General features: G+C 38.3%; 1 protein-coding gene across 1 annotated transcript; it reads right to left on the bottom strand.

Annotated features, from left to right (window-relative positions):
- Positions 1–233: 233 nt before the first annotated feature.
- On the bottom strand, positions 234–18,042 carry KPNA4 (karyopherin alpha 4 (importin alpha 3)). The gene is made up of 16 exons (XM_010190717.1): positions 17,986–18,042; positions 17,043–17,132; positions 16,922–16,951; positions 16,788–16,840; positions 15,288–15,383; positions 15,084–15,169; positions 11,910–11,996; positions 10,651–10,820; positions 10,518–10,562; positions 9,091–9,222; positions 8,744–8,872; positions 6,998–7,102; positions 5,292–5,363; positions 4,411–4,573; positions 3,234–3,328; positions 234–2,151 (listed from the first exon to the last, which is right to left on the bottom strand). Exons 1-16 carry the CDS (start codon positions 18,025–18,027, stop codon positions 2,053–2,055), a joined length of 1,494 nt encoding a protein of 497 aa, XP_010189019.1. The 5' UTR covers positions 18,028–18,042; the 3' UTR covers positions 234–2,052.
- Between the last annotated feature and the right edge of the window lie 8,474 nt (positions 18,043–26,516).

Below are 26,516 nucleotides of genomic sequence, written 5' to 3'. Positions count from 1 at the left end.
TTACATCTACATGTAACCACCCCTAGTTTATTTAGTGAATACATACTATGTAGTGAAGTAGCTATACCTTAACATTTATACCAAGATAGATATTTACCTCAAGCCCATGTAACACACCACGTAAACTGACATTTGGCAAGTAAAAAAAAATTCAGAAATGCAGCTTTCTTCAAATGATGCTCAACTTCTGATGAAATCTGGAGGGTATACACAAAAACACACCGAATACACCGCTGTTGCAAGTTTAATGTTTATTTCCCCAAGACAGCCTAGCCTGCACTCTACTTGGATAAATTTCACAAGCTAGTTTCCGCTGCTTCTAGTTTTAAACTTGAACCATGTTTCTGATGACAAGGAATGCTGCAAAAATACTCTAGTCCAACAAAGAGTTATGATCACAAAATAATCTTTATCCATTCTACAGTGTTTCAGAATTACCAGTTGATTTAAAAACACAAGGTAGATATAGATGCTAATGGTGGCTAATCTGGTATGTTTTATTATAGCAAACTGTTGTTCATGCAACACTTGTGCTCAAAGGGGAAGGCACAGCATTTCCTACAATGAGCCACCTTATAAAGAGTTCATTTTGTACAAATTTGTAACATCACCTTTAATTTAGTGTGCAGAACCTCAAAACTGAGGCATTACTCCAATTACAAAAACACTTCCATCCTTTTTGTGCAAGTTTTAAAAATACAAAGTTTTCTCTCTAAAGTGGCTCAAAATAGATTGTTCATGGCTGCCTACATCTAAGATAAAAGAGTCTAAAACAATTGGATTAGGCATGTTAAAGGTGTTCAAACCATGACTTGATTTGTACATCTATTCACACCTCTTTTTCGGTCTTTATTCGGCAGTACATATGCACCAAATTTCATTTTTAGAAGTTTCCATATCATTTTCATAGAAAACAAAGTTTGAAAACAAGTAACATTGAAACACAGCACGGTATTCTACCACAACGGAAACATTTGGTTACAGGACTCAACGAAATCTAAAAATGAACTATGCTGTAGATTATCACATGCAAAGGTCTTCATGTTATCTTTGAAAATGAAAAGGATGACGTTTTATTACCACATTTTACTGCTTTCTACTATTATGGCAACTTGTGTACTGCAACAGTCTATTTGAAGGGAAAATGTATGATTTTTCTCATGCAAAAATCTACAAATTAGTTTTGATGATATGGAAAGCTTTTCATAACATCAAACATTCATCTGGTGCAAATGCACAGGGAAGCCTTCCTGAAATTCTGACTTTACAAACAACTAATAAGCCATACAGGAAAGAAATTAAAAACAACTAAAAGAAAAAAATAAAAGGGAAAAAAAATAAAACCAAAAAAGAAACACAGGCTGCAGGAGTAAACCAGAGTCTGCTGCTAAACCGGTCTTTGTTTTTGTGTCCAGTGTAAGTTAACACTTATGAACTCATTTTGATGATTTACTAGGTTTATTATCAGCCCCCTCAAGGCGAATCAAGCTTGCATGCGTTCACATACAGCATCACAACCATACTCTCGTACACACGCCACTCCAGGACTAGGAGCCTGCTTCAGGACTGAAGAGCCCCATATTTGAAACACGAGCCTGGCTCCACAGCATCGAGTCCAGACATTCATTCAATGTTGTCCATTCACACGGTGCTTCATAGCAAGGCCTGGGCTCATTCTCCTTGGACTTATATGGGCATCCTATTCTCTTATGCTTACAAGGCTTGATGATGATAGTACTGCATTTCCCCCCAGTTGCTCTAGTAAGTCATTGTTCCTTCTCAGGCACTGAAGATCTTTGACCTGTAGCCCTTTTTCTTTGAACAATCTAAATAAGCATTCAGTGTGAAGTTTTTCATTACATTTTGCCACTCATTCTCACTCGCACCCACTCGCCATCTTGACTTCATTTGGGCTTTTCTGTGATTCCAAATGAAATCTTCACATTTTCTTTCCCGATTTAATGCAGCAGCGGATCCCATGAGCCAAGATTGATGGATCAAACCTTTTTTTTTATTCAGTGCTGCATTGTACCTAACTTCCAAAATACCACTCTAAAACTGGAACCCTTCTGCTGGTACATTGGCAGATGAATTGAAACCAAATGTTCCGCCTTGTATTGCTTCCGGAACAAGGCTAGGATCTTCATCAATCTGTAACAAAACAAGACGACCGTGAGTGGGAATAGAAAGACAAAAGCCTCATTAAAAAGAAGCTAGACAATCCTAAAGAGCATCGATTTCTTCACCTAATCTACCTCCTTGCATCAAGTTTTGCCATTCTTCTCCCCCAATTTAGTAAGAGCACTATAATGCTGAAGTAATTTAGGCCAAAATGTTTTAGCCTGTATTTAGTAGGTAGGCTACGTGGTGCCCAATAGTCTCATTTGTTTATGCAGTTTTCACTCCTGGAAAGTACTGGTCAGCCGTGCATCATCCTTACTGCAAGCTTATAAACTGTCTCAGCTCTTAAGAGAAAACCAATGCCATTAAATCAACTAAGGATTAAACTGAAACTGCAGTTCCAATTTGAAACTACCAAACTGACATCAGATTAAATTTTAAGTCCTCACATCTATGCAAAATTTGAGTTGCTAAACAAGACTTGCATCTTATTTGGTCATATAGAAGTGAAATTCTAGCACAAAAACTTCAATGCGGGCAGTAGGGCATGAATGCAACTGAGCTCCACCATTTTTGCAATAATCTTCTCCCAGAAGTTCTTCAACCAAGTAGAAAACCCCTCTCACTTTGTAATACAGACTGACAGGATTGCATTTCCTTTATATGCATTTAACTTTTATGACTTAGAGTCCATACAAATCTAAAACTTTGATTTATGTTACATGTTTAAAATGATCAGCACATCCTACCTCTAAAATTACTGAAAGAGTCAAAACAGTTTGTTTCTTAAGAAGCACAATCTCAGATTCAGTGCTCAAGTCAGCAGGGAGCTTATCAAATGTGGAGTATCCAGCTTAGGCAGAAGCTGACAGTTACCAGAACTATTCAGAGCCCAGTATTTTAATTCCTAGAGATGAGGTTTAAATTAGGCGTTGGATCTGTAGATAATTCATCATGAAGAATGGTAAGATGTGCAGTAGGTTCAAATCAGGTCTCCTTCACTGGAAAACCAAACATGCTGCACAGCAGGCTTTAGAGCTGTTGCCTTTATCTTAAACCATATTAATCTAAAGAGTTAACAAAAGCAGACTGCAGAGCCATTACACACTTACATCATCTGAAGAGAAGAACTGATCAATGATCTCATAAGCCAGTTTGTAGATGTCTTCATTTTCATGGTTTTGTAGCTGTTCAATTTTCTCCAGGCCTACAATAAATACACAGGAAACGTAACAGTTAAAATGCTAAGTTAAGGAAAGGGAGGTTGTTTTGCCTGAAGGCCTCATCATACAAAGTAATTAAAAACAAATCTAGGAATAGAGTGACTATGAGTAAGATGCTGTTAAGCTCATTTGACACACGTAAAGCATAAAAGCTTCTTAGAGATTTGAGGACATACATTCGAGATTGAGGAATGCATACCATGACCAAGAAAAAAAAAGCACTTCCCTTCTCTTACTGCTACAAGAGGTTAAGCTAATCTGTGGAAATATGGTAAGGGCCAAGCGCTAGGACACACTCCCTTTTCACAGGAGCATCTTTACAGCACAGCACCTGGTATGGTAGACCCCAAGCTGCAATGTCCCAAATCCACGTTGCTGACAGCACACATGCCATCAGTTACTGACTTGTACCTTGATTATATAGCGAGTAGCTCCCATATAGTCGAAGTTATTGGTAGGCATAAGCAAAGCATGCATATAAAAATTTTTGAAGTTCTGACAAGCAGAGATTTAGGCATGAACACTTCTTTCTTCCCTCTCCCACCATTACCAATCAATTAAAGCTTCCCTCTCCCTCAAAACTTTTATTTCAAAGACTATTCGACTCCATGTTAACAAAAATCCCAGTCTTTCACCTATGCTCAAATTTTAGATCACTGTTCTTTCCTCCTTGAAGAGTTTCAGTCAACTTTATAGCAGCCATTATAAAATCTGACGGCCACTAGGAAATTAAAGTTTTATTTCTGTAACTGTTGGATGAAGAATTTTTTTCCCAAATTCACCTCAACATGACTTGTGCGCAATTAAGGTAAGCATATCACTCCTGCATTAACAGAAATTAACTTGTCAAGTACACAAAAATCCGCACCTAAAATTTTATTGCTGTTATCCAGCTCCTCCACATTTTATTTGATCAGAAACTTAGTTAGGAAAATCTAAGTATATTCACCTGATTTGCTTGAAACATCTGTGCCAACACACAGTAAAGCCAACAGCATGTACACATGCTAGGAAGCCAAACCATTTTTTTTCTGAAAAAACAGGATCAAAATATTCAGCATCATACCTCCACACTCTTCTATAAGATTGGCTATGGTTTCTGCTTCATCTTCAGCCATTTTTAATATATTACTTAGTCCATCCAGAACCACTTGCACAACTTGTGCATCTTTTACTGTCAGCAAATTGCAAAAAGGAGGAATTACATTTTGTTGAATTAAGTATGCCACCTAAGGGGAGAAAGGCAAATAGCTAAATCAGGGCGATGACAGAAGCAAACAATGCACCACAAGCACACATGCAAGCAAGTTTAACGAAGTCCAAGTACTCAGTTACTCAACAACGTCAAAGTATTCTGTAGCAGTAACTTTCAGAAACTTGTGGTTTAGAGCATAAAAAGGTAACATTTATGAATTCTGTTACAAGTGTATTTCAAGTCTAGAACACACAAGTGGTAGGTGCTGTGAGTTTTTCAGTAACAGGCAAGGAGATTCAACCTCATCTTTGAAGAACGAAACCACCGCCCCAACCCTGCCACAGATTTAATTCTGGGCTTACAAGAAACTAGCTTATTTTTACTCAATAGCTACTATTATTAAACTTAACAGACTCTCATCCATAGCGGGGGTGGGGGGAGTAGAGAGAGAGAAAGAAGTTGAATGAGCAAGAATCTCATCAGAGCCTGAATGCAGTCATCTGTAGCTATTAGGCCATCCTAAAATAAGAGCGTCCATCATAATTCCCCATTGATACTCCTAATCTCAGGTCACTCCAGAAACAAACAACTGAAGTTCACTCTTAAATCCCTTGTAGAAAAGGGAAGAGTTACTGAACAGGGAGGAATACAGACATTCCCAATCCTGGCACAAAGGTCTAAACCAATGAGCTGATGTACTCTCTCAAATGCATCTGAAGAAGATAATGGACATTTCTTAAGGTTTCACTCACTTGGTCTTTTCTTCCGCTGATCGTTAAGTTGCTTATCGCCCAAGCCGCTTCTTTCTGAGTACCAAAGTCACCCTAAAAATACAACAGTAAATAGAAATAATCATCCCGGGTTTTATGTTATGTAGCATTCTAGTAAAAGCCTGTATCTGTTACAGTCCATTCTGCATGGAATCACCGTATCAGTTTTCAGTAAGTACAGAAGATAACCAACAAACCCTGCAGATGCCCGAGTCTGCTCACAGAGAGTCCATTGCTTCCCTGTAACCATGTTTTTAAATCGATCTTCCACAGAAAGGTGAATTTGTTTGCATAGAAGTAAATAAAAACTGTAGTACTCTACTCTCTCACATTCCTTATCAGCAGCTCTCACCCATTACAGCGAGAGATAAGCAGTAAGTGTCAATTTTGATAAAACACTATATATACTCTGCCTCTAAAGCTGTCAACTCAAGTCTGTTTACTAAATTTAAACAGAAATGTCTCCAACCTTTTTTCTCAGTGATCAATAAACTGGCAGTTAACAGAACTGTTTGTTAATAGCGATATGCTACTTAGGGGAAAAGAAAAGCACTTCCTCAGTCTCAGCCCCAGGCTCTGCACTGAATCAAGTCACTGCATCTTTGTCATGGCTGAACACATCATAAGGTCAGTATTTCTGGCTTCCTTCCATACTTCAGGAAAGAAAAATCAAGTAATGAATAAAGCAAAATGTAGAAGATATTTGAAAGAGAAAAGTTGCACTGTTCCCATTTAATAACATGCTTCTAAATACCCTTATTTCTCACAGGGTAGAGCCCTGTGAGCACAATATGGTTTGGAAACATGTTTTAAAGACACTAATGTCCAACAACTGAGAAGAAATACTTGAGTCCCAAATGATGACCCATTAGCATGTGCAACCTCTAGTCTTCAACAACCAATGAGAGACTTTGTGAAAAAACCATGAGAAAAGCATTCTGAAGTGCTTGCGAGCAATTACCAGACTTTACTATTTCACAAAAAAGGTAATAACATTCATCGCAGGTTTCATCTATTACTGAGAAGCAGCATACATGCATACAGCATGTTGCTTTTCTGTGGGAAAACCTCTGACCACACAAAAGCTACCATTATTTTCTATAGCCACCCATTTTCTGTTGATGTGGTTTTACTTGTTTAAAAAAAATGATAGATGAGACAACCCCAGTCCATAATCCGGTGTCACAGATCATTACGTAGATTGCTCTCAGACCAGATAAGTGCAGTAACACAAACAGGCTGATGAATGCTACTGTTGAGCACTTCATGTTTCCAAATCATGTGAGAGAAAATACAGATGAAGCCCTTAAGCTTTGGCCAAATGCTGGGAACTAACTCAATGCTCCTGCCATCCAGGCCTCTTCATGCTATGTACGACAGCAAAGAATTCTGCCCCCATTGTTTACAATGTGAGAAAGAATTTAAATGAGAGCTAGAAGGACCAAAGGAGCAGCTTCCCCTGATCTGCTTCTTTTCCACCGATGCATTTGGCACACATCATCTCACAGCACTTCATAAAACAGTATCAACACTAACGTATTTTATCTTCCAACATACAAAAAACACTCGAAGGTGTCATTTACCCCACCCTTGACATTTAGTTTTGATGTAAAACATGAAAGCAAGGAATTCAATGTCACTTTCCCCAATTAAAGAAACAAACTGTTAAATCCTTCCTGTTAACTAACCTTATCTAGAAGATGTATTATCATTGGAACAAGGTTTGCATCTATTACTGCCTGAACTTGCTGCTGATTTCCTGCAGTGATGTTTGATAGGAACCACACTGCTTCCTGCAAAATAAAAGGATGTGAGAAATTTAGATAGTCTCCTATATGGGATCTTATTTCCACTCCAGCAAGATTTTACACATGCACATTTTTAGATCTGCAATTCACACACTACCTAATCTTAAATACAATCAAGTCCTGTATCGGTTTGATCATACACAGCTGAATTCCTACTAAGCAGACCAGACACACAGGCAACAAAGCAGACAGTCTCAACCTTAGGAGACTCCACAAGGCTCTTCAGTTTTATATTGTTACCAAGTTACAACCAAACACTCCAAATCCACAGGTTAAAAGGAAAAAAAAATATTCAGAAACAAAAGTAGTTCACAAGGCTAAGAGTGAGCACTCGCAGTTGAATCCATTACTGAGGATGAACGCTACAGCAGCCTCGGCTGATGGCCAGATGAGCTCCGAAATGCAGTGCAGCACCATGCTGACTCAACCTAAGCAGTACAAGATGACCTGTTCTTCACCTGCTCCACATTTCTCCTCTTAGCACCAGTCATCGAGAAAATGCAATACCCATTACTTAAATGCTTGGTTTTTTCAAGAATACTGTAAAGTTATACGACCCTTTAGGATCATTCTGTCCACAAGCCCAGGACTTGCTCCTTCCAGCAATAACCAATGGCAGGTGCCTAGGTGTAAGAAGAGATCTTTTCCCAGTAGACCCTCCCAGTCCTGAACAGCTGAAATTCTGAACTAAGCAAGAGACTGCATCTGGGTTCTCATGTTAAACAAGGATCGAGAGCCCCCCCTCTTTAAGTAGGAATCTCTACTTTAGGCAAGAAATAACACACAGCTTCAAGTAAAATTTTAAGTATACTTACAGTATCACCTTTTCTCAAGATTAGAGTTGATAAATTTCTCCCTTCCTAGAAACCCTGCATCACTCCCCTCCTCAATTCCCTTTTCCTCTCAACTTACCTGGCACGTAACTTTTTAGACAAATATTTATCTCAACAAAAGATTCAGAAATTCTCACACTTCATTCAACTGAGTCTCTCAGATCAGATCACAGGATCACTGTCATTAATGAACCTGTTAGAGATTTAGGATGAATAGGCTTGTCTTGGTGGGCTTGTTTTGGGCTTTAATCATCGGCAATGTTGTGAAGTGGCACCTCGGAATTTAACAACACGCCTCAGATGCACTCCGGAATCAGCACCGTATTATCAGTGCCCCCGTTTAAAGCCTTTTCTATACATGCACACACACACACATTCCCCACACCCCACCCCCAGTTCCAGTTATCACGCACACTCCATTCAAAGAGACATCCAATTATCTCTATTTCATCATTTCGAAGAGAGTCAGTTTAATTGAAGTGACATTTCACATAAGATTTTGGCTGTTGACTTAGAAGTTTGAGTCTTGGTAAGATAAAGCTTTTATTTCATAAAAATTCAATTAGAAGAATCAGAAAACAACATTCTTGTCAAGTACAACTTTGCAGCTTGTTAGAGATTTTTCTCCAGATGTTAGCTTAAAGAAACATTTCAGCATCCTGCCTGCTCTTGCCATAAACTGGTATAAGTAGCCAACTACTCAAATCTTTACCACGCTACATTATGTGGTATCTGAAAGAGCTAAGCCAAATATAGAAGTTAGCCACCGGGTGCTATTTCTACAGTTTCTTACCTTATTAATTTTTTCTTTGGGATGCGTCAGAAGTGCTGGAAAATGTGAAAGAGCTTCACAGTTCAGAACTACCTGTGTCTGCTCATCAGTACCAGTCACAATGTTTCCTACAGCTCTCAGTGCAGCAGTCTGAAACAAAACACTGTCTTTAAAGAGTTCTTTTAATCAAAGACTTTTCTAGCACATACTTTCAAACAGTAACAGTTAAAAAAGCATGAAGTTTTATGCAAATACTACACCACACACGAAAGTACTCCTTAAACTGCAACAGGAACTATAAAAACAATCCACCTACTTTCTCTAGTAATACATTCTCAGCAATACACTTAAAAGTTATCCAAACTTACTTGCACTTTAACTTCTTGATGACTGAGAAGAGGAACCAAATGAGGGACTATTCCGGAGTCTATCACCATCTGGATCTGTTCATTGCCAGCATCCGTTAGATATGAGAGCGCCCAGACTGTATCTACCAATATCTAACAGTAAAAACATTTACTCATAAACAGTACAGAAATACCACAAGTCTTGCAATACAGTAAAACCCCGCTTTGTTCCACAAAATTCATACATCCCACTTCAGAGGTCTGAAATACAACTGCTGTTCAACCTGCTATAGCTCCAAAGAATACACAGAGACTAACAAAACCCCAAACAGCTGAACTGCTAACTTCAGCTTAAACTCTGAAGGATGTGTGAAACCAATTCAATTGTGTCTGCTCTTTTCATGAAGCACTGGTAGACAATGTGATATACAAGACACTCACCCCTGGCAGGAAGACAAACCCTAGCAAACATTAAACTAAGGGCATTTGGCACTCTCAGAGCCATGAGCTGCACATCATATGGCATCAAGGGTTGTTTTTTTTTTGGCATTCCACCACAAAATTTAAGAACAGCTTTGAGGTTTTTTTAACATCTGGTACAACAGCACTAAGACTGAATTTCCTCTGTGTGCGCATACATGTGTGCATACACGAGTGTATTCACACCCAGAAGAGCCAATTAAAGTAGCAGCAAATCAAAATGTTTCAAGAGACAGCTTACAAAAAAACAAACGGAGTGACCAAAGTTCCAGCTAACAACTCTTGACAATACAGCCATTTCAAGGAATTCAAATAAGCTTAATTTTACCTACCTATGAACAAGAAATTAAATAGTATAACTATGCAAACTGTAGTTAATGTATTTAAACATATTTTGGTAAAGCACTGTTACATTAACTTAAACAACTGAGCTACAACTTCACTAGGAAGCAAAGAATTAATCTTAAACAATTCTGACTTATATTTAGGCAAAGAGCTGACCCATTTCATAATTTTCAGTAAAGTTTTGCTCATTTACTTCACTATTAAGAACCTAATTTTCGTATTTAATGCCTCAGAAGTTATATTTAAGGCTAACATTTTATATACGCAGGAGACACTTTCCTTTACACTCATTTTCATTGCAACATCAAACCTGAGCGCTAATCAAAAAAATCCTGTACTTATCTGCAAATGAATGTTCACAGAAATACAACTGAAACTGCATTTTATTTTTAAGTGGAGGGAAAGAACATGCAAATAAGCATTTGCAAAGATACAGAAATACCAGGCAAAATTATAACTGATACTTAAAAATAACCAGCTAAGATATCAAAATAAGTTTTCCATAAGGAAAGCAAACATCACCGATTTTTTTTTTAAAGCAAAAAGTTATAAAGCTTGTGATGATTATTTCAGCTAAAAAACTACACCAGAACACTAAACTGCCTCTAACTGGTGTTACTTACATTTACATCTGTGTGGTGAATTAAAACACAGAGCGCTGGAAGGATCTAAGGAGGAAAAGAAACATCCGACAGTTACTTTCAAGGCAAACTCAACTTCAGTTTAGTGACACTGAACAGTGAGTGATTCAGTCACCTCCTGAATGGTTTCCATCGGCGGAGGAGGATCTTTGTGACGGCACAAGTTGACCATGACCCAAGTAACATTTCTTAAGAAAGTTATGGGAATAGATGGGCTGATGAAGGACAGCAGTGGTTTCACTACTCCAAGACTAATAACATAATCTCTACACTGGGGTCCATCACCTGTTTGAGATAAACACAACAAAAATCATCCCATGCCACTCATAAAAAGTCTGACTTTTGCACACTTTAAACCTCAGTTATTTAAAATGTGTAAAGTTAAAGAATAAGAGCTCTGGAAAGATGCCTACGTAGATACATATCTATACAGATACATCTATCACAAAGACACTTATATAAACTTTAGTAAGACCTGTGTCTGCCTTTATTTTTTTTTAATTTTAATTTTAATTTTTTTTAAATTGCTTTATTTTGAACTACTCATTAAAACAGCTACGTTCTTAACAGAAAAGCATTTTACGATTTATAGCGGATGTACAGGTTGGGGGTGGTGAGCAAGGGAAAAGGAGTGGTAGAGAATGCCAAACCACCAAGAATAGCCCAATGTATTCCTGGATATGCCTTTAAAAATTTATAATCAATACTTAAACATCCCGAGAGTAGTCAAAAATTGCCTGAAAACAGATACTGTCATCTTCATTTGAAGGATAAACACACTTCCATCGCTGCCCAGGTATTGCTACACCTGACTTGTAGTGCACAGGTAGCACTAACAGCTTCAGGCAGTTATGATGCTCTGCATCTGGTTGGTTTGCTTCTTAAGGAGGACTAGGCCTTTCTAAAATATCAGACTGTAGAAATCTCATTATGTCAGAACTGGTATTAGTTGTCAAGCACTACAAACATAGGGCTGTAAACCACAAGGCTAATGCTTGAACAAAAAGAGGAAAAATCGAATTAAAGAAAGACTGAATAGTCACAATTTATCCAGAATTCAACACAATGTACGTAAGCTCAGGCAAAATTTCAGAACTCAAAGCAAAACAGTTCTTATTTTAACAATCTGCATGTCTGTTTGCTAGTAATTCTTCTTCCTGTACCTAGAAAGCAAGCACATAGACGTGGTTTTGGGTGCACACCATTGATATACAGTAGAGAAAACATGAATAAGTTAAGAACAGAGTGACTGCCAGTCTAACAGCTGCTTTTGTCTCATAGTTGAGCATCTCCACATAAACAAATTCCTACGTAGTTTATTCACTCAACACCAAAAGGAACTTAGAAGTTAATAGTTGCATGAGTAACACAAACCTATGATATTTCCTAAAGCCCACACAGCTTGCTCACAAACATTTTGATGAGGTGAATGCAGCAGCCTCAGAAAAAGTGGCACAGCATCTGAAAGATACAAGCAAAACCCCATGTGATTGTTAAGAAATACATCTCTCAAAAGACAAAGGAGTTCACATAATTAGTCCTTCAATAAAACTTCAGTAGTGCATAAAACAAATTTCTCTTGATTAAGTATTGGTCAGAACTTTACTGACTTCCCACACTGTAACAATTCTTCCTTCATTGCACTTTCTTATAGAGTTCACATTTGAGAATATTACGAAAGCAACTCTTAAAATAACCCGACATTTCATTTGTTCGCAAGTCTCAGGTTTACTAAAGCTTGTCAGGACTCTATATTTAGTTATACTTATTGAATTACGAAATTACGCGCTAAGTTGTCCATCACAACCAAAGTAGGAACTGTTTGAGACCAACCTCGGCCATTCAAATTGGCTGAGAGTCACTAAGTACACATCTGCATTATTGACGGGTAACATAGCAAGAGGGCAGTACAGGGATTTAATCTGTTTCAACCTCACTGATTTACATTTACTATATCCCCCAGCACATCTCTACTAGTAGAGAAGTGTTTGCCAGTTGCTGGTCCTAGCACATGCAGAGAACCAACTACTGAGAGATCTTCTGTACACGTTTTGTGGGGCTCTCCAGGTAAAATGTTAGTGCATAACTTCACCTGAGACTCTACCAAGAGGAAACCTGGCTGATCCAAGTATACAGAAGTAGACACACAAGGTAAACTGCACCAGAAGAACCCCTCTTGCCAATACAGATGCTCTCCTAAGTACCAAGTCACTGTCTGCTGTTCACTAATATTTCCACACTCTGCATTCAGTATCTCATGATCACCATTATGAAGACATCTGCACAGCACCAGCAGCTGTTCCTATAAACCTGTCATCTCAGTCTCCTGAAAGCTAATACAGATGCACTCCTCAATAGGAAATCTCCTTTTATACCATTATGTTTTGACTCTACCAATGTGAGACTATCTAGCATACCAGAATAACCTAACTGATCACAGCAGAAGAGATTGCTTCAAACGCTACTGCTATGTGACACACAAAACCACGCTCATGTGATCCTCTAGTTACAAAGTTTAGCCTGTAAGAAACACTGATCTACTTCAGATCACAACATAAAAACTTTTTTTGCTAGAGAAACAAAAAAATCACAATAGGTTTCTTATTTCCTAATAAATAAAATCATTTTACAATGCCTGTATACAAGGAGAAAAAACATCCCCAGCAAATATATTAATAAGTACTTTGGGAAATATTACAACAGACCATCTTTTCCATTGAAATCAATCATTACAAGATTATTTCATATATATACTTTCATATATTATAGCTATGAAATTAGCTAGTTTAGTGCATACATGCAGACCTAGCTAAACCAGAGATCATCACGGAAAGAAATAATTACTGTATTTGGCACTTATCTTCAATCCATTGACAAGCTAGGTTTAAATAAAAAAGAGTTCTATATCAAAGGTGTGGGGCACTTTATATACTAATCAGATCTCCAACAGAAAACTCAGGATGTAATTAGGAAAGGAAGAAGAGGATTGGAAAAAGTTAAAAGTATTAGCAAAGATACGTACTGTAATGGTCAAATCCTAGCTACATCAAAGTTAACAGGCATTTAACACAGAGTTTGTAAAAGCAAAAGAGCAACGGATCTTGCAACCAATGCAATCTCAAAGCATATATTCAACTCAAAAAAATTCTTTAAGCTGAAGTCACCTGCCTTAAAGTCTTTCACATCTGCTGCAGAGAATTAACCTATTTTTCCAGTTAAAGACTTCTGAAATGCACCCAGTCATTTAACAGAAAAGGTGGTGCTAAGAGCTTTCTGATGAGCATGTATTTCTTCAAGCTATAAAGCCAATAATATACAAACTGTGAGAAGCCTGACTGCTTAGCACCACCAACAAAAAACAATCTCCTTTGATCACTGAAGTCAGTCATGGAAGACAGGTAACAAATATTGACATTTCAACACAAACATCACCACACGTTTTTAGAAACCATGCTTACTACAGTAAATAAAAGTTCCAAGTAGTTCTAAAAAGTCAATATATGATGGTTGTGGTGGGGGAACACACACAAAAAGATCAAGTACAATTCTGTGTCTTTTCCTTGTTGGAAGCACAGCACGTCCAATGGTAGCAGCAGCACGCACTGCAATGCAACTCTGATTCCAACCATTACAGCCACCTGTATCTGATGTAATGTGAACCTTGTGGATATTTTCCTTAAGTTTTAGACAAAAAAAAAACCCTGTTTTACTGTACATTTGATTCTTCTATGGGTCTCAAGAAGCTCTACTGGTTTACTCATACAATTCAAAAAGCCTGCAGACACTTCTACGTAGCTGTGCTTTACCAACAGAAGTGGCACTTAGGACACGTTTAGAGTACAGAAGAAAGTTTGCTTTGCTGGCAACTCAGATTCCAAGTCCAACAACAATTCCTTCCCATGCTTTAGATTCCTCAAAATATGAAGGACAGCAGTTTTTCTTCAACTTGATTTTGGAAGAGAGTTTGATGTCAGGCACCCTCTGGACTTCGTCTGCTTCTTTTCCTCCCTCTTCACAGAAGGACAGGAAATCCCTCCATGGGAGTTTTCTGGGAGTTTGCTTGGTTTTGTTCCAAGGTTTTTTGGTTTGGGTTTCTTTTTTGCGGGGGTGGTTTTAGGGTTTTTTCCCCCCATTTCTTTTAAAGTTCTAGAACTGGAAACCAGCAGGTATCAACGCTGCTAAAATGATATGAGTTTCCAGAAGAGATTACTCACCATTAGGAAACCCAACTGAATTTAAAATCTGAGAAAATGAAGAACAAAAGCAGGTGTGCGCTTCAACTGATGCTGCTTGCCAGAGAAGAGGTAGAACATCTGGCAGGAAACTTCATGGGCAGGTCCTTCAGCGACGGGCCTGTGATTGACAACTCAGTTTCAACCATCCTAGCTATCGCATGAAAGGATCAACCCTAACATATGGATTGGTGAACATGCTTGAGATAGAGAGGAACAGGAGTGTGGATGCTCTTTACAGTATCATTCAGATGATCTTATTTTTGTGGAAGCTACAGTGCGTGCTTTATCAATGATCAAATACTGTCGGACTTACTAGATTGAACTACAGCCTGTGTTTGTTCAGAGGTTCCAGAGGCAATGTTTGTCAAAGCCCATGCAGCTTCAAACTGTAAAGAAGGACTGCAAAGTAAGAAAAAAAAATGTAACATGAGTTTTCAAATCAGAGAGTATAGGCACATCAACTAAATACCAAGAATTCTTGCAACAATTAAATGTTTTGAGTTTTAGAAATACTCACTTGTCATCTCTTTCAAGACAGTGCACTAAAATAGGTAATATTCCTGATTTTATTAGATCATCAATTGGTGGATTGCGATCACTGGAAAGCAGCTTTCTGTTTAAGAAAAGGAGAAAACACAAGACTTAACAGAAAATTCACAGAATGACAAGTCATGACTGGAAAGGATCTCTTGGAGGCTTTTTGGTCCGACCTCATGCTCAAAGCGGGATGACTGCTGACACTAGATCAGGTCTGTAACAGTTTCCTGTAGTTGAATTTCAGAAACCTCCAAGCACGGAGATCCAACAACATCCCTGAATGAACTGTTCCAGTGCTGCACTACCTACTGAGCTGGGAAGATTCTTTTCTCAGTGTCTCTCTCTTACTCTCAAAGACCAAGCAGGATTTGTTCTCTCTACTTTTAAGTGAAAGTAACAAGTCCTCAAAATTAAACATTACTGAATTACTGAAGTATTGAAAAACTGAAACCATAACATGCATTGCTTGTTTCAGCTGCTATGAATTCTGTGACTGTTTTCGAAGTTTTTTACCAGTCAGTAAAATAAAGATCACTAGAGTTATTAAGTTACACCCTCTTGTAGCTTCTTCCTTCTCCACCCAACATGGGAGAGAAACAGATCCTAGCTGCTTTGACAGGAAAGGCAGAAACTTGTTTCTTCTTCACTAATAAAATAACATCAGAGAGCAAAGATTCACAAAGTAATTCAATCATAACGCTACATGGACATTCCCATTTCATTTTAAACCAGGCTTCATTCAGTGTACCAACCTGGTTTAGATCAGCTACAGTAAATAGTGTAGATACATGATGCTACCCTGAGTTAATGAAACTTTTTAATGAAGGCAGGTTGTCCAATGGAGAAGGGCACAGGAACTGTTCTTTCCCCTATCAGTTTCAAATACATTAATTCCCAAAAGTCAAAGTGACTTCCAATTCTCCTGACTTCTCTTTGATCTGGAAGACTTCTCTTGCACTTGAATCAGCTCCCTTGACCACAGAGTGTAAAAAAAATAAAGATAGAGCTTTTCTGCTACAGCAAAACCACCAGTAACTCATGAAACAGCAGTTAAATATTAAATTTACACAAGCAAAATTTATAAGAGTACTTTAGGATCGCTTCTTGAATATGTGCAACTACCCAGAATTCCTCCCAAAGCGAAAAGTGGCCTGATCCATAACAGAACTAGGAAAAGGATTATGCCAGTTCTTTCTGTATTTCAAGCTAAAGACCTTGTAGTCCTGCCAATTATACTTTTTACTCTACTTGAGAAGCATCAAGTATCGCACTAAGATAAATCTTCGTATTTATTTATACATACTGAAAATCCTCATTACTCCAGAGATCTGGGGGTTTTTTTGTAAAGTTCTGTTGATCAACTTTTCTTTCTTAAGAATCAGTAAATGACACTTTCTAGTTAAGACAGAACATTTTCTGAATTAAAGAGCATGACAGAATAAGAATAAAAACAGTGTATCTGAGAAAAGTGTGTTCTTACCTTGCAGCCTGCACAGCACTTAACTGTATACCCTGGTTGTCACTCGAAGCATTCTAAAATAAAACATAAATTGGACTTTTCACATATCTGCCACCATGACATGAAAAGTATTCCAACAATGAACTTTTTTTTACCTGTACTATTGCCTCCAATGAAGTGTTTTGCTAGAAAACAGAGACAAAAAGCAGTTAGAAATCAGAAATGTCTTTTAAGTATATTAAAAAAGACATGCTCGAGAATGAAGTTAATTCTTACCACTCTAAAGTCACCATCTATGTCAGAATCTTCACAGATATCTTCATGAGGAACATTTCTCCTCTTTAGGAGATGCTCATCTCTTTTGTTCTTAAAGAGAAAAATGATTTAATACCTTTAGAAGTTTGATTTAGGGTGTGTGTGTGGTCTTGAGAAGGTATAGAAGTTTCTGTTTTAAACAAGCATCATAAACATCCTTTCACTGATACTGTTAAAACTTCCAACATTCAAGAAGGTGGAAAGGGCTGCACAGAGAAAAGCATTTCAGAAACCACTTCTTCCTAGAGAAACCCTCCATCCACCTTTATCTACAGCAGTAACTACCTGGACTGGAAGTTTCATGTGTACACATCCATCAACACTACAACCTATTTGTCATTATTTATAACAAGACAAGGCAATTCTCAGAGGCCAGTTTTCTATTTATCCCAGAAGCAAAACAATTCAAGTTACGGTTACTTCACCTCAAGAGCTAGTTTTCCAACAATTCTAAACAGTGTTACCTTCCCACACACACTCTCCCACTCTTATTTGTGTGTTTGTGTGTTGAACTACTGCTTTGGGAAAGAAAACTGCTTTCTGTCTACAGATTAGCAGGAATATCTGATTTTCAAAGGAAGAAAACATAAGTTTTTTTGTAAGGTTTTAAAAACTTAGCTGGAAAAGCAAGAACTATTCCCTTCAATAAATCAGAAAAGATTTTTTTTCCAGGACAAAAATTATAGAACATCTAGTACAGTAGATTGATAACTTTAGAACTTCCTTCTAAACCAAAGTACCTTCAGAGAATTAGTTGAGACAAACAGACAGTTCAGCAATGGTGGAGTACAGAAAGACCACACAACGGTATTTTTTTAAAGCCTTTAACAAAAATTCTTACATTTTACTGAAATACCAACATAGCCAAACCCTATTTGGCAAGAATAATGACAGATCACCTCACCTTTCTCAACTCCACAACAACTTCATTTCTTTGTCTTCTCATAGTCTGAAAAGAATCAAGATCAAAGTACATTACATTCTGAACCTCGAGCAAGTAATTGTAAGAGTTCTTACACAACTTTTTTCAAACTCATGCACTTTAAACAGTACTTGTACATCAAGGCTTTAATTTTCAGTATAAAAGTAAAAATCAAACAGGAGATGTAGAGAACCATATTATTTCTGTCTATATTATTTCATAGTAAAACAGTCTCCTAGGTCTTCAAGTTAAAGAAAAAGGGTATATGGAATCAGGGAATAACAAAGGGTCTTAACGAAGGGTAATGTTGAAAGTAGTTGTGCAGAGAACAGCAGCACTAAAAACATTATAAACACCATGACAAACTAACAGAAAGCATCCTAAGTTCGCCGAACATTTATAACCTTTTCTTGATTCAAGGCCTTTTTATCATACACAAAGAGAGAGCACGGACCAAAACCCAAGAGACAGCCAAAACTGCCTCTTCTGTAAAAAGGCATACTGGTAAATTCAAAACCTGTAAAGTCAGAGTCAGGCACAACTGCCTATCTACACCGAGTTAAGAAGTGACATCTCTTCCTCAGAGCAGCGGGGGAATTGGGCGAATCCCAAGACAGAGCCACTCGGCTGTCCAGGCTTCCACAAGTAACACAAAACATAACACGTTGCTACCAGGGAACTGTCACCGTGCAGCTGTACTGAACTGAGGCTGAAGTTTGGACTGCGCAGGTGTTACAAATTATTTATACATGAAAACCACATAAAACCCTTGGAACGATAATTTTAATTTTTTTTAAGGGGGGTGAGGGTGTAATTTTCTCTACAGCTCCCTGAGAGTATTGAGGAAAAATAAGCTATTATAAATACACATAAACTGGTTTACTACTGGCTTCTATTAATACAGTGCAAAGTAAAAACAGAAAAAAAATCAGTCTACAGTGATTTCACTTTATGCTTTTAACTTTGCAGTGAATGAAAATAGCAAAGTTAAGCACAGTTGCATTTTTCACTGTGACTTAACCGTTCACAAGGCCAGAGAAAGCCTGAAATTCCAGAGCATAAAGGGATCACATTAACACAGAATACAAGGAAAAGGAACAGCCAGAAGAACTTCTGAACAGCAATAAGCAGCAGCTCTGAAGATAAAGATTAAATGCTTGACTTTCAGGAGGATAATTATTTTTATCAAAAGGAATGTGCAGTTCATCCGAATCAGATTTCCAGCTCTAAGCAAGACAGTTCACCTCCTCAAAGGAGTTACAAGAAACAGAAAAGGCAGGAAAAGATGCCAGTGGAAAAGCAGCAGTGGAAAACCATCCCTCCAGAGGTAGAACTTTTCATCGCTCAAGGACCAAAATGTAGCTCATCATGAGAAAAAAGAGGCAGAGGAGGGAAAAAACCCAACACACCCACACAGTGATAGCTTCCCACTACATAAAAGGCAATACCAGCGTACCTAATGCACCTGGAACAACTAGATAAAAGCCATAATAAACAAGTACAAACTGACCTACACTAAAAAGCATCAAAGCAAGTTTCCAGGAAACACAGGCATCTTTAAAGAGCATTAGTTCAATAAGTCGATCAAAATTAGAACTAACAGCTGAGCCTAGCGCAGCTCAGAGTCATTACTTCTTCAGTTTTAAACCTGTAAAAAGTCATGTCTGCTACGTGAGGTCAGTAGTTAACACTGGACACTACTAATATGCAGATGAACTTTACTCCAGTGCTACCAACTTACTCTCCATAGCTAGATATGCTTTCAAAATACACTTCTTAAAATTCTTCAAATGACAGCGAGAATCTTAAAAGGTCCAAAGAGAGGAAAAATAATATAATACATTTTAACTAACACTTTTCTGGCCCAACAGTGCCAGAATTAATATAATACCTGTGTGTTATAAATACATAAATGAAGTTTTAGTGTTTTGTAGTAGCTCTAACATGAGTATCTGTAAGTTGAAAGGAGAAAAGTTTCTCCAGCAGCTATCTTCCTACACATGCATTTGTTAAACATCTGCTTACAGACTAACGGCATCATCACCTGGCAGTTCAGGCTTCAGCTCTCCAAAGCATGCATCCCTTCAATGCTGGGGAGCCAATTCTCCCACCCACAGCTGTACCCCTTGCAGGATGAAAACTGCAGGTTAGCAGCATTTAACTTGAGCCCAGGAAAGCACTGCCTAGGACTCACCAGTGAAGACATGCAATCCCACCTGAATGATGAATGGTAACTCTGCAGAGCAGAGCTGAAGACAAGCAGCATTCAGTAGTCATTTATGTGTGCTCCAAGTGCTGCTGCCTTCCCCGAGAAGCTGATACCACCCACCATGTAGGGAGTCCAGAAAGATGTTGCAACTTTACAACTGACTTATCTACTACAGGCTCTTGCTCTCAGACTGCAATGTAGGATTTGGTATGGTTTCTCCAAAGTCTACTAACCTGGTATGTTCAAGAAGAAAATTAAATGAGGAAGGTACCTGGTAAGACTGCAGAATTGTACCAAGCCCCTGATGATCTCACAAGACTGTTAATGAACCCCTTCCCAATCCACAACTGTTACTGCAACCTAACAAAACAAGCATAGCTATAGAAAAGCTGTGCTGCAAGAATGATTCTTCTTGCCAGACTCCAATAATGACATTACTGGTCACAGACAAGAGCAAGGCCCAATGTACATTTTCAAGGAGTAGAAAACTGAATTGCTGGAACACCAAATACAAACCAGCTTTAAGATGTAAAGTCTATTAAAAAGTAACAGTTGCAATTAACAGTAAGTACAAAAGGAAATGTCTACCAATTCAGGTTGTTACACACCTTCAGGACAAGCACATGTGTGCACCTGTGTTTGAATTCCTGACTGCTTCTGAAGAGGACCTGTATACCTGGGACTCACAAAAGCCTCCACATGAAAGACACCAAAGCAACCAACAAAGTCACTCTTAAGAAGAATTTACCAAAACAGAGCTGCACTAAAGAAATTTTCTGTGTCAAAACTAGTCAGTGGACAAGCTAGTTATTGGTCAACCTGTCACTGCTCTTTCTCTTAGGAAAAGGCACAATAAATAAGTGAAGTTAGCTCTGTCAAGGAGTTTCACAGCATCATCATCCAAGTCTTGAAATGGTCTAGATAGTTTGGAGAAACTAAAATGCCAAACAGGCCCAAGATCAACTTGTGTTGTTTTTTGGAAAACCGCTCCAAGGGCAGAAACCTCGGTATAACGGCTTCCTGGCAGATGGCACAGTAAAGCTGGATCTCCCCTCTGCTCTGTAGAAGATTTGACTCAATTGCTGGACTTCTCTGAATCAGTTCTCAGCTTGCACTAACAAAATTGTGAGTGGGAAACCAATCTCTACTTAAAAGTTTCTAGAAACAGAATTCAGAATGGTCCTTGGGAAGTGTTACAATTTAAAACCAGCATCACTTCAGTATGAACTCACATGGCTCTTTCAGTCACTGGATCCCGGTTTTTTGTTTGTTACGCCAAAAAACAAATTATAAAATCTATTTCTGTTCATCTATGATTGCTACCTCTCCACCCTCGTTTTTTCCAATTATATTTAGTTTAAGTTTTATCATAAGGGCTACTTTCTGACCATCAGTCATTACTGAGCCCTTCAGCTTACCATTAAAACCTTGTTAGCTGATGCCTGCAGGATCCTGACATACTCCAGCGTTTTTCACAATGCCAGCTACAGAAGAAATGCTCTGCACCCCACACTCAGGAACAGCCCAGATCTATTAGCCCTTTCTAAGCACACTAGCATACACCTGGAGCCCACATTCAGTTAATGTATCCTTCTTCAATTTCTTCCTCTCAGTCAGTGAAACTCAGACTCCATCTCACACAGCCTGACTTTACTGTTTTGTGGGGTGAGGTTCTTTTTTTTCTATTTTAACATATTTCACTCAAGTAGCTCTGTCCATGCATCTACAACAGGAATGTCTGACTGCATACAAATAATGGTAGAGCTTTACCTATTCCTCTCATTCTAGTGAACAGTCTCTGAAGACAAGTTGTTTCTGGTCTTAAACTGCAAAGGCAACAGTTACCTCACAACAGAGCTGCTTGAGCCACCCTTCTTTCCTACAAAGTTGCTACTCTACACCAACTCGAGTCTGATCTAGGATTCAAAGTACAAACAAAAACAAATCTAAGCAAGGGGTATTTGTGCAGAAACAGACTAGTGTTTACCTCTGAAACCTTTTGCGAACCATACTGCACTTCTAATTTTTATTTTATTTTAAAAAATACTACTTACTATGTCCCTGTGCACAAACTGCTTACTCACTGCACCAGCTACTCAGAAAGCATTCAGTCTGCAGACCACAGTTGGAGAAGACTAGTTATAACCCAGCAAACCCAGGGCAGTAACCACAGCAATGACTAAGAAACTTTATCTTGTCCTTCACAGGTATAAAAGGCACTGAACTACAAAAAAAAGTAAGAATCCCTCAGAGATACACACAAGTTCATATGTGGATTTGGTAAAAATCTACACTCTTCACATTCAGTCTGATCAAGTGATTAAGGCCCTCCGCTATCCATTACTTCCCTTCTATACTAATCCTAGCTCAGCTGCAAACTGGAGCAATAAAATCTACTCTCAAGATCACTAACAAAAATGCTATGAAAAGTCAATACAATTTCTACAAGATATCACCATAAAACACATCTCAGCAACTCCTTTCTCCCCTCAGTATTATAATGCAACTCTGAGTTACAAAGGAATAAATAAAAATCAATGACATTGCACATGCTGTCATTTTAGTTTCTCCTGGAGAAGTTGTGCATGCCAATTAAAAGCTCTTATACAAACAAATATATGAGCTTTACCACAGAACTACAAGTCAGCTTAAAGGGACCTATTTTTAACTGATTCAGCGAGTGAAATTCCTGCACTCTTTCAGTTCCCTCCATATTTGAATCTCAAGCAAACCATTTTCAACTGAAAAGGCTGAAAAGCTTTACCTTCCTGCAATATCCAATATATCTCACATTACCTTTCCTTCAGTCCACTGAAGCTTCCTTGGTGTTCTCAAATATATTGTTTGTATTACAAGTTCGGTGAATTTTACTGGCAACTCATTGCTGATCTTAAAACATCTAGATTCAATGGCTGCTCCAAAATTAGTTTGCAACTACCCTGCATTACAATATCATCATCATTTCACATCATGTGTTTCTCAAGTACGGAGCAGAAATGTCTATTTGACACTTCTGGGCAATTCTTAATCTTCCACCCAACCATCCAGGCAAGTCAGGGAAGAAAAGGCCAGCAGAAACTTATCACTTTCTTCCAGTATTTCCAGAGGAATAATATGCAAGGAATACTTTTTATTCCATTTCAGAAAACATAAGTGTCAGTCAAATTTCAATGCTGCAGCAGGCAACAATCACCAACAGAAAATGAAATGTTGAATTACCTGGTAAAACAAAACAAACCAAACAAAAAAAACCCACCCCAAAACCCAAATCTTCTTTTCAAGCCTTCCCAGAAGCAAGACCCCCTAACATGCAGCAGAGCTAAACAGCCATTACTCAAAACCAAACTGTTCATAAAACTGTCTACTGCAGACACAATGAACAATTTGCACCCATCCTGGTCTTTGCATACAAAGATCTAGTATTTGATTCTAGGGATTTTGGTACTACAATTAAAAATAAATATTGGAAAGAAAAATGGGTATCAATACAGCAATACCCACAATAAACAGAAAAAACTCCCAGCTCATCCTCTCTTATTCATCAAAAAAAAAAACCCAAGTAAAACCTATTCTTCATTGAGGACAGCAGATGAGAAAAAGTTACCTTAACTAGGTTTCCCAGCAGATAAGCATTCGCATAATTTTGTGTAAGAGTCCAAATAAACACTTGTTTAAGCAAGATCTTGGGCTTGGATGTTAAAAAACTGTGCCTGCTTGGGAAGTTCTGTAAGGCTGGCTCCTTTCTGTGCTATAACAATACTTTCCACAGCTCTAACAACTCTTCAATCTTGAAAGACATTAACAGACTGCTGCACTTTCTAGACTAGGAATCTTAAACCCTACATAGAGATACTGCCTTAATATGAGCTACAAATGATTGCTCTCACACCACAAACTCTTCTGATATTAAAAAAGTTGATTATACTCAGCATTTCTTTGAGCGGTTCTATAAATAAGAAAAAAGGACAAGGAAGTATTTTATATTTCTGGTAACAATGAATATCTCTATTGCCAGTGTCACCACCAATCTGTCATCTTCAAACACATGGCAGCAATCGTTACAACATAACATGTCCATGCATGCATGTTTACCCAATACTTGAGCATATGAAAGACTTTTGCTAAATATCTTGTGTAAAACAGCTGTGTGCATGTCAGGGGGTTTTTTTATTCTTGGTTTTTTTCTTCTCCTTTTTCAAGGCCAGAATTTGTAATTTCAGAAGCATATTGAAATGGACTAGAAAATGAAAGCCCAACTTCAACTCATTAAGTATCCAAAAAGCTAAGCATATGTTTTAGGAGACAAAATGCATGAAATTCCACCCCCACCCCCACTCCCCCTGCCTTCCCCCAGTCAGTTATAAGATACACAATAACCTTCTGTGAAGATGTTTGACCTGGAAGTATGTGGCAGTCACTGCTAGCAATGTAACTGTCACTGCTCTGATAGCAGCAACATGGAATCCTATCTGTAGCGTTTTTTAAAGGTTTGTAGTTTGCAACATGGCAACCCTTCATAGCCTCTGAAGAATCTATGAATTTGGGATTCACCAAAACTAGAGTGGTTTATTATGTGTCTGCTGATGGCAAATGGAGGGAAGCTGTCACGAAAAAAGATCAGTGTTGTAAAAGAAACCAATGGCTACACATGTAATTTCAGCAGAGATAAAAAGAGGGAGGAGTGAAAGAGATAAAAATCAAACATTGGTTTCCTACATGAAGTACAGAGACATCTTTCTGCTAAAAGCAGCAAAGGAACACAGGTGTTATGAACTGAAGGCTCATTAGCAACTGTTGCTACCACAGGACACTTGTCTAGAAGTGGACATTACCAACATCTCCCACACTAATGAAAAATGTGATGTGTAAGCAGTTAATAAGCAAGAACGATAGCCATAACCTTGAGCTATTGTATGAAAAATAGCCATTCACAGTAGTTATTTTAGGTACCAAGCATATGTTCCAGGATTTGTTGGATAGATGTCAGTAGCTAAAATTTAGCATGGCCTAGCAGTGTTTTATTCACTGTGTAGGCCATTTAAGTGCATCAGCAAACTCAAAAAATACTCAAGAAATTACCTGTTTCCCGATACACAGCATTTTTTACCTGCACGTGTACATCTTGCACCTTCCCTACTTTATTTGACTTACCGTTATAACTCAGTACGTAGGCATCAAAGAAAACACAGATGAATTCCAGCCTGCATTTCCCCATTAATTCTATTTTTTACTGTGATAGCCTGCACTCTACTGTGTGCCTTCCTAAAGATGCCTTTCTTGTACAGTTTTCTATTAAATGATAACAAAAACAATTAAGGCAAGTAGTTACTAACAAAGTTAACAACCCCAGTAATGAACAGAGCAGTAATTATTCCCACTTCCAACATTTTTGGCATCGCCAAAGTTTGTACATAACCAATTAATAAACTGTTTTCTCAATATACTGGGACAAGTTAAAAATGGAGGTGTTGTTGACTTTTGAATTACCCAAATGGGAAATCTGGCAGATGTTTTAATGAATGACAGCAGCATAAATGCATCTTTTACTTTTGAAAAAGGAACACTGCACAACTGTCTTCATATGAAAGATCAGAATATTATGCTAATCATAAGGACACATCTTGAGGCCAGTGAAAAACAAAACTGAGAATGACAAAGCCCATTTCCTGGTCAGAACCCTATACTGACAATATGACTATGCATGGGTTTCCCCAGTCAGCACTCCCGGCCAAGTGGTTATGAGCGAGGATTGATACCTCATGTTAAAATTTTAATATTTACTAAAGAAACCTTAAGTTAATTTTCTCTTTTGCTGTGCTGAAGTACCACCTCCACAGATCAAATAATGTGCACAGCAATCCAGCTGCCAAAAAGTTTAGAGGCTCTATGCTAGAAGCCACAACTGTTTTCACGCTCAACTGAACAGTACAATAGAAATATTTGCCGTGTTTAAAAAAAAGGTACGTTTAGCTTTTTTAATAATAACCTTTACTACAAAGCGTAGGCAGTAATTAATTCATTTATTCACTTGAGTATCTTAGAGACACACAGCAGAACACCCAACTGGGCCCTAATCCCTGACTCAGGCTTTTAGGGGCTAACTCAGCGCAAAGAGCGATTATGAAGCGCTGGCAAGAAATTAAGGCAGAGACACAGGAAAACACGACTACTGTCCTAGACGGCAGAACACCGAGGCAACCCCTCAGGCGAACGACGCCAGGGAAGCACCCCGAACGCGAGGCCGCTGCCGGCCTGCCCTGGGGGGAGCCGCCCCCTCTGCGGCGAAGGGGAGCACGGGAGCCCC

The sequence above is a fragment of the Mesitornis unicolor genome, unplaced genomic scaffold (assembly GCF_000695765.1).
Source record: "Mesitornis unicolor isolate BGI_N332 unplaced genomic scaffold, ASM69576v1 scaffold50798, whole genome shotgun sequence".
In the NCBI taxonomy this organism is placed as follows: domain Eukaryota; kingdom Metazoa; phylum Chordata; class Aves; order Mesitornithiformes; family Mesitornithidae; genus Mesitornis; species Mesitornis unicolor.
Note: the sequence above shows the minus strand (reverse complement) of the source record. Positions and strands in the feature narration are given on the sequence as shown.